We start from the raw sequence: 13,567 nt of genomic DNA, 5'->3' as shown, positions 1-13,567 counted from the left end.
TTTCCTTCATAAAAATTTTCCCCTCTTCTTGTTTTTTCTTTTTTTTTCTTTCTTTTCTTTTTTTTTTTTGTGGAGAGAGGTTCTTGTTCCTGGGCACAATTTGCCATCACTGTGAAGGTTTTTCCTTTCCTTTTTAGTCAGAAATCTCAGTGAGATGGGCAGGCTCTCTGTGTATGGAGTTAAGGAGCAAGGATTTTGCCTGAGGCAAGCTCTTGATTCTCTGAAGCTTCTGCTGTGTGCTGCCCTTCTGGGCTATCTTCCCACGAGCACCCACGATCTGCGCTCTTCAGCCTGCTGGGGTTTCAGGTCTAGCTGTGCTCAGGGGTAGGTCTTTGATGGTCTTAGTCAGCTCCCAAGGACATAGAGATGCGTCTTACTTACTCTTGAGGTGCCCCTCGCTCACTCCCTGCCTCTGGCTCCGTAGGTGGGGTGGGGGAGGGTAGATCAGCTCACATTTTCGTGGGAGATTTTTCACCCCCTTATAGTGTGGAAATGCCCAAATACCACATACCTTTAATGGGGCATCCTACTATAGAGTCCCTTTGTTCTTATGAATTTGTTTTTTTTTTTGGTCTTTTGAGGTAGTCTATATTGGTGGGTGCTGAGGAGAGGACGAGTCTTGCATCGAGACTGCTGCCATGTTTACCAAGAAGCTCCATGAATGTCTTTTAATTTCTCTTTCCTGTTTACTTTAGACTTCTCTTAAGTTTTATAGTTAAGAGTCAAATTTTCCATTCAGCCTGATCTTTTTATCAGGAGTGTTTGAAAAATCCCTTTTTTTCATTTGTAATGAAGCTCCTAAAGCTACTAGCAGCCTCATAATTTAAACTATTACACACTAAATACCCACCCCCCACCCCCCGAAGGATTATTCTCAGTTTAGCTGGATAACTGATTCTTGGTTGAAGTCCTAGCTCCTTTGACATCTGGAAATTTCAAATTCTAGGTCCTTCAATCCTTTAATGTATAAACTGCTAAATTCCATGTTATCCTGAATAGTGTTTCCATGATATCTGGCTTGGTTCTTTTTGGCTGCTTGTAATATACTCACCTTGACCTGGGAAAGCTGGAATTTAATTATAATATATCTGGGAGTTATCCTTTTGGGATCTCTTTCAGTAGATAATGGGTGGAATTGTTCAATTTCTATTTTGGCTTCTGGTTTAAGAACATCAGGGCAGATTTCCTCAATCATTTCTTGAAAGATGATATTTTAATCCCTTTTTTTTGATCATGGCTTTCAGGTAGTCCAATAATTCTTAGATTTTTCTCTACTCAATTTATTTTCCAAGTCAGTTGTTTTTCCAACAAGATATTTCACATTTTCTTCTATTCTTTTGACTTTATTTTGTTGTTTTTTGATGTGTCCTGGAGTCATTAAGTACTACTTACCCAAATCCAGTTTTAAAGACATGATTTTCTTGAGGGAACTTTTATATCTCCTTTTCCATTTGGCCAATTCTACTTTGTAAAGAATTCTTGGCCTCCCATCTCCACCATGAAGCTGTTTACTTCGGTGATGATCTACGTTCCCATCAGCCTCGTCCTCCTGTCCGCTTTCTGGCACACAACTTGCTTAGCAGAAACACACAATTCCTCATCGGTGTTTCACGCTCCCGTCTCAGACTCGGCGAACAAGGCACAGTGCTCTAGTAAGCTTTCTGCAAGTGCTGAAACTCCACAAACTGCAGATTTAAGAGTTTTCTTTTGGTTTTAGTATCTCTAAGAAGAGGCGATATTAAGTAATGGATGGACAGCTGGACTTGGAATATGGAAGATCTGGGTTCAAATGGCACAAGACATTTACTAGCTTGACGATCCTGGGTCTAGATTTCTGCTCTCAGGCTGCCCAGTGCTGTAAGCATGGAATGAATGAAGATGGTTGGATTGCAGCAGCTATTGGCTGGAGTCTCTGGTTTCTCACACGCATTTTGTTCTGTGTGGGTAAACTCAGAAAGATGACACCTGATGAATCCAAGTCCATACCAGTGTGAAATTTGGGACTCTATCGACAAGACTACCAAACTCTTACCAGTTTCCTAAATGAAGGGAAGGGAATAGTCTTGCAATAAGATTCATTTTGCTTTTTACAGGAGAACAGAAGAAGAAATGTCCAATTTCAGCAAGGTATTAGTTCTTTCATGCCTAGTTTCAAAGGGTTACTTGACTCTTGCTAGTTTTCTCTTTCTCTGTCATTTAATATCAGAATTATTTCCATCAACTTTTGTTGAATTGAGTCAACAGGAAGAATTTATGAAATACCAATTGTGTTCCCAGCACTATTGACATTCAAAGGATATCAAAAAAGTAATAGCCAGTAACCAAGAGCTATTCCTCAATAGATGAATGGTCAAAGCATAGGAAGAGTTTTTGAAAGAATTGCAGATCATAAAGTACATTAACTTCCACTGAGAAAAAGAGAAATGCAAATTAAAACAACTCTTGAGTTTTCCCCACTCTAACATATAGAGAACTTTGTCAGATTTATAAGAATAAGGGGTACTTCCCAATTAATAAATGTTCAAAAGATGTGAATAAACAGTTTTCAGATAAAGACATCTAAGTCATATGTATATGGAAAATGCTCTAAATCACTACTGCTTAGAGAAATGTACATCAAAACAATTTGGAGATGTCATCCCATATGATGGGTATCAGACTGGTGAAAATGGCAAGAGGGCAAAATGACATGTGGGGGGGCACAGAATGGGGATGCAGGTGGAATTAGATAATTTGTGACATTTCTATCTCTAAAGAATGAACTAATAGAAACACTAAATGGAATTTATCTTTCTAACTCTTGCCCCTGGTTCTTGTTGGAAATATATAGGAATGCTGATGATCTATGTGGGTTTATTTTATATTGTGCAACTTTTGCAAAAACTATTGATTATTTCCACTAGCTTTTCAGTTGATTTAATAGGAACACTAAAGACATGGTTTATATTTATCTTCTTGTCAGGTGATCCCTTATTGGGGGTGGAGGGAGAGAAGGAAGGACTGAGATACCTGGGAATGCATTCTATCTAAAGAATTAAAAAAAAAAAGTTCACTTATACCCAATGAGAACTGACAAACTGCAGATGGGGATTTACTGTATCTTAAGAGGGGTAATAAAGTGATTGTTTAGTGCAAAGTGGAATTTCAAGTTCTCCTTTCTTCCACTTACATTTAAAGATCCTTTTTTACTATTGAAAAAGAAATGCTAAACATCTCAGTATCTTAGATTCTATTGCTATCTTAGCAGTTGATGTTTATTGAATTTAAAAAAAAAAGTTAAGAAAGCCAAAATAAGAAGAAAATGCTGGTGGAGCTATGGGAAGAGAGGAACACTGTTGGAAGAACTGTAAATTGATCCAACTATTCTCTTTATCCATTTGGAATTATGCAAAAATGTGATGTCCCTGTTCAAACTTCTTGACCTCTCAAATCCTTTTACAAATGGTTTCGAAGAGAACATACTTGTCTCCTTTGTTACAGAAGGAGGGTTCAATGGTGGGGGTGGGAGGGGTAGTGGTATATACCTAGAAGTAACTGCAATGTAAAAATGTATCAATAAAACATTTTGGGTGCACTAAAAAAAAAAAAAAAAGAATTCTTTATACTAGTAAATTTTTGTACCTCTTTTTCCACATGGGCAATTCTGCCTTTTAAGGAGTTCCTCTCATCTTCTCGTCAGTGGACTTTTGTGTCTCCTTTACTAATTGGCGAATATTTAAAGTTATTAATAATTTCTTCAGGATTTTTCTGTGCCTTTTTTGTGATTTTACTGTTATTCTTTTCCCAATTTTTCTTCTACTTTTCTTATTTGGTTTTTAAAATCTTTTTTGAGTTCCTCCATTAATTCTTTTTGGGCTTGAGAGTAATTCCTATTTTTCTTGGAGGTTTTGGATGGAGCAGTATTGACTTATTTTTGTGCTTAGGTTTTCCCTGTCAACAACTTTCTTTTAAAATTTTCTTTTTTTGTTGTTCGCTCATTTTCCACCCTTTTTCTTTTCTTTTAATTAAAAAAAAAAAGTTCAACTTGAGCCCTGTAACTGTGGTGAAGGGAACACTATTCCAAACTTCCAACTCGTTTTGTAGCTGCCTTCAGTGTTAGTATTGGGGATCTATCTGCTTTCAGTTCTTCCAAGGTGGTATGACGTAAGGAGAGTCTTTAATATTCTACTCACCTGTGTGATGGTAACACCAAGTACTCTTTCCCCCTTGAAACTGTGACAAGAGTCTCTTACTCCCACACCTATAGGAAATGCAGCAAAAGTTTTGAACCTACAGCCAGCAAAGGGACTCCTGTAATCTTCTGAGCTCATTACCATCTGTAGCTTGAGAGCTCTATAAACCTTTGTTGCTGGATTTAGCTGTGTCCAAGGCTGAAGTGGTCAGGCCTGTCCTGGCATGCGGCTCTGGCTCCACTTCCCCCTCAGTACACTAGATCTTTTGTGCTGGCCTTATAAATTGTTTTAGCTGAAAACTTATTTCACCATGTCTTTTTGTGGGTTATGCTGTTCAAGAATTATTTTGAGGCATTATATCATAGCTTTTTGGGAAGGCAATTTGGTAGCCATCGGGTGGGTCTATGTAACTTCTCTACCACCTTGGCTCTGTCTTTAATCATCCTCTCTTACAACAAGCATCAACTTAAAAAGAATATTCTCTAACCACTCGGCAATTAAAGCATTAAAACCTTTCATATATATAAAGAGATTTGCTGGTTATGGAAATCTTTGTTTCTGGACTCAGGCATATACATTAAAATCATTAAATACCTTCATTCTCTTCTAGCTTCCTAATATGACGGAGAACAGGTTGCAGGTTCATGTAGAGACGATGACTACTGCTGAGCAATTCCAAGAGGTGTCTGGAACGCATGGGACATCCAGTATAGTATATTAGCTTCCTGGCTGATGGTAATCCATCTGGTAAAATCTCAAATTTCTTACCCTATGGAATACAAAAAAACAAAAAGAGAAATTCAGTGTATAACTCTTTAATGTAGATGCAATTTATTTATTATTACTATTTTTACAAATCCCTACCTTTTTAACTTTGTCTTTGTAACAGTTATAAAATAGAAGAGTGGCAAAGGTTTAGGGCATTTGGGGTTAAGTGACTTGTCGAGGGTTACACAGCTATGAAGTATCTCAGGCCATATTTTAAGCCAGGCCCTTCTAACTCTAGGCCTGGAGCCCTATCCATTGTGGTACCTAACTGCCCCAGTCGATGCATTTTAAATAATGATAACCACATTCCTGTTAACCCCATAACACTTAATACTCAATACGTATTGTACTTTTACCTATAATATACGTATCCATAGTTTTAATACATACATGTTACTATATTTATTTAGAGTTTTTCATTGTAAGCCTTTCATCTTTTCTGGAATGTTTTAAGACTCCCCCCCTTTTTTTGGATAATAACTTTAAGTCCTTTCTATTTTTACTGTTTCCTTTTGCAATATTTTTTGACTTGGAATCTCTGGATTTTGCCAGTGACTCCTAAGTGTTTTCATTCCAAGTGAATAGTGTATTCTTTCTATTTTTATTTTGCATAGACGTTCTAAAACATCTTGTTACAATTCCAGGATTTTAAGAAGAACTCAAGCTGGACACCATTATTTAACTATTTTCAAAGTGGAATTCAGGGCAAAGTCTGATCGCTGCTTTCCTTGGTCTTATTTCTGCAAGTTCCTTATTAAAGTCTTTGTCTAAGCAATACCTCCATAGGCTTGTCTCTGGAGTTCCAGTACACTGCATTTGGAATCAGCCACTATCAGTAAGTTGGAAAGCTCTTCTAGTTTATTGACAGAGAAATGTAGGCTCTTCTTTGTCCTATCCTGGCTAGTTTGCATTAGGCTGGATTTGAGAGTCTGTTTCATTTTTGGGATTAGAAAACAACTATTGTTTGTATCTTAACTTATTTTTTACTTAATATACAGCTTAGGTCCATCTAGGAACCAAACCCTTGGACAGATCTACTAATTTCCACACTGGATTATGACCTAGAACTGGGGAGTAAGCAACAGAGCTTCCACGTGGCATCTATTCCTGAACCCTGAACCCTGTTGGGTCTATGTGTGGGTCTGGAGTCTGTTCTTGCCTTTATGCACTCCTGACCCTTTTTCAGTCTAATCTCTGTTCTGGAAGGTTTCACATGAAAGTTCTTGGCTAGATGCTGTCCCCCAGTGTCTAAGGAACTATCTGTCTCCATGTGCTATCTTGGGACTCATTGTGACTTTTCTTGTATTTCTCATTCAGAACTCAATCTGGTGTGTTTTTGTGTATTTAAAATTTCATTTCAGATGTGCACTGATAGATAAGAAATTCAAAACACCTTCTATGGTTTCCATATTTTTAAAAAATAATAAATTGTGAGAAAAGGAATAGGAAAAGTTAGACTCCATTTAAGAAGGAAGGAAGGGATATTGATATTAATAAATTCAGGTCTCTATTTGGACCTAAATCATGATAAAAAGAATATCTGTGATCCTATCCATAAATAGTTCTTTCATCATTATTTTTAGAAATGGAAGAATAATGACACTTTCTTTTGTCAAAAGCAAATTCTTCTATTTTTTTTATTTCTATTTCTTGGTTAAAAAACAACTCCCTATCTCACATTAGGGAGACAAAGATGGATATAAAGATACCAAGAGATAGAGATAAAATATGGTCAAATATATAACTCAAATGTATTCCAACCATTTTTATTTTTTGCTTAATAAAAATTACTTTAAAATTAAACGTATCAACTAATAAATATCCTCATATTATTTAAATGTGTGGTCAATGTTTTTTCTCCCTATTCTATCAACAATTAGCCTGTTGTTCATTTGTTCAACAATTAGATATCCTCAGCCTGATTTATACTTCTATCACTATGGGCAGGAAGATGAAGGCTGAAGAGACTGACAATCAGTTTATTCCATACAAGAAATAATGTCTAAGTTAACATTGAACTGAAGTGCTTTCCATATGTAATATTCTACTAAGTTGACATACAGTAGTAATTTCTCATTAATATTTCATAAATGCAAACCAACTTGCCCTTTCTTCACAATGTTTTCCAGTATAAGTAAACATATAGTACAATATTTAATATTATAAATTTCCATAATAATAAGAAAAATTCACTTTAACATAATGAAATATTTACTAGAAAAGTTACATTTTTGAAGCAAAATTAGATGGTACAGCATATCTTCTATTCATTGTCAAACTACTTGTCCCACATACACAAAAAATTGTTCCTTTAAAGGCAATGGCTTATTTTAATGTTACTTCACTGTTTTAATAGAACCAATTAAGAACAATGGACAGTAAGAAAATTTAACTTTTGTGTCCTGAGATGACTTAATAATTTTGAACTTACCACAAATACCAGTTTTCCAACATTTGTCCAAGGGAAGTCATAAAGTAATTGTTTCTCCTCACTGATATTCTATGGAAAGAAGTATGTAAAAGAGGGTTAACTAGAAAAAGTGAGAACAAGTATTCAAAAATAGCTCTAAAACTTTCAAAACATAAAATAGTAATCAAATTTGAAAGATATTATAAATATTTTAGGAGAAATTAAAGATCTGATATAGATGAATACTGATAATTTATTCAGGTTGTGAATGACTTCAAAAAAATTAAAAACTACTCCTTATTAGATAAAGCATCTTTTGACAAATATATGTATATATAAAAAACTATATATCTTATTTCCATTTATTAGTTTTTTTCTTTAGGAGGTGGAAGTATTTTAAAAAGGAGTACTTTATAGAATGAATTATCCTGTCTGGAAAAAGTTTTAGAAAGTTTTTGAATAGCAAAGTCCCTATAGCTCTGGTGTTGGAAAGAAGGGGGTACCTCACTGCCATGCTACATAGTTTACAATTCAGTCCTTGTTCTCTGAATTCCTTTAGACAAAAGTCTTATAAATCAAGTGTAGCTTCCAATTTCAGCCACAGGCCTGAGAAGAAACAGTTAGGAGGAGTAGTACCCTTGGACAAACCCAAAACCTGCACATGATAAGGGAGAGGAAAGAAAGTACAAAAGCAAACTTACAGTGCTGGGGTTATCAGAGAGGATGGATACATGGTACAGTCAGATGGGATTCTGGATAGAGTTAAGTGTCTAGTATGGGGAAGATAGGGTGGGATTTTTATAGGGATCCTGTCTCTAGCAGGACAAGGTGTTGGGGGTGGGTCAGGGCAGTTCAGAGCTGGGGTTCAGGATGGATATCAACATGCTTCAGGGTGAAATTAGTGGCTAGTTGATATTCAAAATGAGGCTTTAAGTCATTACTGCTGGTCTTATTTTGACAGAGTAGACTCAAGCTGATACTGTTTTTAAGCTTTCCTGGAACTTCTTTAAGCAGGTTGGGGAGGCAATTTCTTACATATACTTCTTTTTTTTTTAACCTATCCCTGTCTTAGAACCAATACTGAGTATCATTTCTAAGGCAGAGAAATGGTAAGGGCTGGGCAACTGGGGTTAAGTGACTGGTCAGTGGTCACATAGATAGAAGTGACTGAGGCTACATTTGAACCCAGATCCTTCCATTTACAGGCCTGGCTCTTTATCCATGAGCTGTTTAGCTGCCCTATACTTCCTTAATATAAATTAATTATCCCCAAAGTTTAAAATTTCAAGTAGTCACATGTCCCTAAGTATTTTGTACCCATCATTCATATTCCAACTAATATGGAAGGGAATTTTAAATAGAACAGGATTAGGAAGCATTGTTACATCTTGGGTTTTTGCTCATGCTTTATGTAAGGGACTGTAACTATTATGAGGAGCAGATGTCCTGAACTGGTCCATCATAGCAATGAACTCATTTAACTAAATGGTCTTTATTAAAGTAAAAAAAAAATTAACTTCTGTTATTATGAAAATAAAATATGATTCTACAAGTCACCCTCCAAATTTAAGTTTTAATTGAGCTTATTCCTATTAATTCCACTTTATTTCATGCAATGCAAAATCAGTCATTTCTCATATTTGAGAGATTTATAATATTGAAGATTTTTAGCTGAAATTCAAAGTGAATTAAAGGAAAGAACAAAATTGCTAATTATTTTCTTCTATATTCATTACATGGTGTACTCCCCTGACTTACTTGTCAATGTATTAATGGTTTTTTTTAATGTATTAGAAGCTATATGAGATGATAATGAAATGTGTAACACTTAAAAAAGACAACATTAAATTTTTTTAATAATCTTACAAAATGGAGGAATACCTTAAGTGAGAATATTATGTCTAATCATCATATTACTTTAAGAAATTACTTTTAATGCTTTGAGGTACAAAGGAATCATTTAGCTCATTGTAAATTATACCCAATAATGGATTTATAAAGGTAGCCTTAGTTTTCTAACAGTTTCTTAGGAGAACTGAGTCTCTTGTGGTTACACTAAAGAAACACTACATTCCATAAGGTAAGGTAAATGAGTTAGAAAAGATGCTGATGTATAATAATTAAGATATATTCCACAGGATGAGATAAGAGGAAATAATGAAAGATCAGAGATTTAGATTTTGTATAGACCTCAGAGATTACTGAATCAGCTTATATGATAGATAAGAAAACTGAGATATTTGAACAGAAATTTTAAAATTTAGCATTTTACTTGTATGTATGTATGTAATTATATATGTATGTATGTATGTATTTACTATGTAGAAAATAAACTTCTGATTTTACAAAGGAGAAAAACTAAGGCTCAAAAAGTCATCATCAGTGATGGTGAACCTATGGCACGGGTATAAAGAATACTCTATGGACATGTGGCCACAATCCACCCCACCCCACCAGAGTTTGTTACTAGAAAGGCAGTGCTGTTCCCTCTCTCCACCATGCCTGACATTTTTTTCACATTACCTGCCCCTCTGCCCCGCAGCCCAACGGGAACACACAAGGAGTGAGGTGGGTGGCTCATAGGTGACAGAGCTGGAGGGGAGCAGAAGACTTGGATCACTCCCCTCCACCTCTCTATACTCACTGAGGACATTCCTCACTTCACCTATTCCTCCACTCAGCAGCCCAATGGAAGTACTTTCTCCCTCTCTTATGTGGGTCAAGGAGGGGTGGGGAATGCCCAACACTTGGTGAGGGGAGGAACATGACACAAGGTCTCTGGGTGTGTGTGTGGGTAACAGGCATGGTACTCAGTCTGGGCTAATGGGGTGGGGGCGGGGCCTGGCACTCCATGTCTAAAAGGTTCACCACATCACTGGTCTATGTAATCCCTTAGGACATAGAACAAATTAGTGGCAAAGCTGAAATAGTTTTCTGACCACCACACAATCCAAAGCCTTTTCAGCACTACCATAAAATAAAAAAATAAATAAAAATCATGAAGACCAAGTGAAAAAACTTGTCAAGCTTTCATTTTTCTCTGTACGTTTTTTCTAGTATTCTCACTATCAAGTGCCTTTTGAAGGCTGCTTAAATAAGTTAAGAATCAGAATTTGTAATATATTTCTGGCAATAACTAGATCAAATCCTGTATCATCTTGCATAAGTGGGAAAGATACCTAGTCAAACTCCCAAAACAGACTTTGAATATCATGTGGCAAATATAATATAATGCACACTGTCCAGGGAAACTAGCCCATTCCATATGATAATAATTTTCTATCTACCTACCTGAAATATTTGTATTCCTCGTGTTGTCAACCCAAGAGTTAATGAAGCTTCAATTTCCCTTTTATCCTAGAGAAACAAAATATCATTGGAAGAAAAGTATAAATTTTAATCTACAATGTACAATACTATAAAATTGAGAGCAATACCAGAAATCATTGGGATGAAATAATTTCAGTCTTTTATTTTTTTTTCATGACTTAAATTACTATGAATATGTTCAATATATTAAGAGTAAAAAGAGGATTGTATATAAAACTATGATGAGTGTAAATTCAATAGTACCATAATGCACTTCTTCATCTGTATTTCCTTCTTCTGAACCTGGTTCTGTTCTCTTCTGAATATATCAAAAATGTTTCATTGATTGTATCTATTCCTCCTTCACCCTCTATCCACCAACTGTCAACTTCAAATAGAAACTTACCTTTGTAACAAATAATATAAATTAACATTCGGCCATGTCTGAAAATATCTCATTCTACAGTTCTAGTTCAGGTAGGAACCATGTATAACAGCATTTGTTCTAGGACTAACTAGCTCTAATTCCAACTTGTATTGAAAAGGTGGATCCTCAGAACTCAGCTGCTATTTCTCCTTAGGACTCCAGGGCAAAGGTGGTAAAAGGAGGTATTTTTGTAATATCATAGCCAATGAGCTGCACAGTAGTGCTTCCTTACAATTAGTGAGCCAGATTTAATTAGAAAGGAGTATTTAAACAGAAATATAGTAAGAACAGTTGGTACAAAGTGTACTCATCCGTTTGGTTATGTTACATAACCTTAATTCAGTCACTCACTATGGCAAGGCAATCCTTTTACTCCTCTCTATTTAATATGCTTTGCTATTTATTTACCACAGTGGCTCTTTTCACCTCCCCTCAAATCTTCCTTTCCCTTCATCCTCTTAGCTGAGAACCTTGCTTTAGATTATACTGAAAAAAACTGAGGCCATTACATGAGTGTTCCCTCTTCTCACCTCTTTATCTTCCACCATTCAGATATCTACTGTCACTATTTCCTCCTTTACTCATGTGTGGGATGAGATTCAGTGTGTAATTCTCGTAGCATTATTTGACTTGTAACCCCAATTTTCAAGACCCCTTAGTATTAATATTCTTTAGACTAAAATTACTCCTCCCACCCCATAAAGTTTTTAGTTTTCCTGACCTATTTTCAAAAACCTTGAGAAGAGTTTATCTGGAGCCTGGAAGAAAGCCAACTATGAGATAAGTTGAAGGAGTAAAGAACAAGAAGTTTCAAAAGTATTTCTACTGTCCCAGGCTGAAAATTCCATGAAAGTCTCAGGTTTTTTGATCATGGAGGTCTTTAGGGGTGTGTAATGTTGAAAATCACAAGTTCAAAATTTGAAATGTCACAGCCCCACCCTGTATAGGGTTGGAAGAAAGGAAAGAAGGAGAATCTTGTGCCAATATTATTATAAAAGTCTGTGCTTACACATAGAGGGCATTTTTGCCCCATGAAAGCAGCTTGTGTGGACAGAATCCCTTTTCCTTTCCTTCCCCTCCCCTTTTCCCCAATTTCCACTGTTTTCTCCAAACAAAACTGTTTTTTCTCTGGCATTATTTTATCAAGTCTCCTGTCTGCTCATTAGAGGCCAAGGAAAGCCCTTTACATGTACAAATGAAGGTCAAAGAAGTAAAATACCAAAATATCCTTATTGAATCTTCTTTCTATATCAGGGCTAAGGAAACGTCTTTTTAACTTTCTAATAACCTGAGTGTCTCACCTCAGCAATGAACCTGAATTGTCCAGGCTTACCTCTGCTATTCTGGCATAGTAGTAATTAGGACAAGATAAGATGACTTCATGGCATACATTATGGGGAAGAGTGCTGCAAATCTGGAGTGTGTAGGGGAAAAAGGATGGTCATATAAGGTATGGTGACATCAGAAGACAAGTGCCCTAATGGTTGTTAATGGGTATTTCTTTTAAGTCTGCTCACATGGGGAGAATTAGCTTAGTGGTTCTAGAAATGGATGACAGAGATGGTAAGGAAAGCATCAAGTGTAGAATTCCCAGGTTGTTGTTGACCATTTTACATAAATGGACTGCCAGGATAAGACTGAAAGTGACCTGGCCTGTCACATTTCAGTAACTAAGGACAAAGTTTTCAGCTTCTGGGAACCATGCAATGAAAGGTAAAGGGTAGATAATGGCACTTGTGCAGAAATATTTCCTGATGGAGGTGGGGACCAATAGGTTACAGCCAGAAGCAAATTACATAATGGGAGTAACTTGGGAGTTACAGGAAAATGAGAACAGAACTGAGGATAAGACAGAAAGATTTATTTCTACTCCCTTAGAAGTGGGTTGATGAAAGGTTCAAACAGAAACTTGATGAGTCACTGGAGCAATAGTTCCTGAGAATGTGATCTAATGGATCTAGGTTGAGACACTTTCCCCACCATAGGCTTGGGACTTACTGTTAGAGTCAGCTAAATCATTCTCTCTATAGAGGATTGTCTTTTATTCCTTTATAGATGACTGAAATTGAGAATTATTTGTAACTGGCTCTATGAAGATGAATTCTTGTAGCTGGTTTCCCAATGGGGATCTGCAAGAAAGGGGTGAAGTTTCTAAAGGAAATGGGTTTGAGTGATTGGATCTACATAGATAGATCTTTCCTCCCTCAGGTCCTCCACATCACATGTCCAACCTGCCTGAGAGAGCAACTGGACCTGACCTTCTGGACAAAACCCCACCAAAATGACTTCAGAAGCAAAGTTCCTTGACAGATAAATGTAGTGAATTTTGATCAGGAAATTAGAACAGTTCTGGCTTGGGCAAATACTATCTTTGGTGCAAAGACAGGTGCAATCCAGTAATGGAAGAAGTCATAAAGCCCACTAGCCCAACAAGTAGACAAGGCAATGACATCTTCTCCTGATGGGAGCTATAGATAAGGC

General features: G+C 36.3%; 1 protein-coding gene across 7 annotated transcripts in view; it reads right to left on the bottom strand.

Annotated features, from left to right (window-relative positions):
• FRMD6 (FERM domain containing 6) overlaps positions 1-13,567 on the bottom strand; it is a 122,568-nt gene that overhangs the window by 30,955 nt on the left and 78,046 nt on the right. For all 7 annotated transcript variants that reach the window (XM_056811056.1, XM_056811060.1, XM_056811057.1 and 4 more), the window contains 3 exons: positions 10,642-10,707; positions 7,372-7,440; positions 4,767-4,941 (listed from right to left, as the gene is read on the bottom strand). In XM_056811056.1, the coding sequence (XP_056667034.1) occupies positions 4,767-4,941; positions 7,372-7,440; positions 10,642-10,707 (310 nt within the window). The remainder of the gene's footprint in view (positions 1-4,766; positions 4,942-7,371; positions 7,441-10,641; positions 10,708-13,567) is intronic.

This window comes from Monodelphis domestica, chromosome 1, assembly GCF_027887165.1.
Source record: "Monodelphis domestica isolate mMonDom1 chromosome 1, mMonDom1.pri, whole genome shotgun sequence".
In the NCBI taxonomy this organism is placed as follows: domain Eukaryota; kingdom Metazoa; phylum Chordata; class Mammalia; order Didelphimorphia; family Didelphidae; genus Monodelphis; species Monodelphis domestica.
This window is presented reverse-complemented; position numbering and strand designations above follow the sequence as displayed.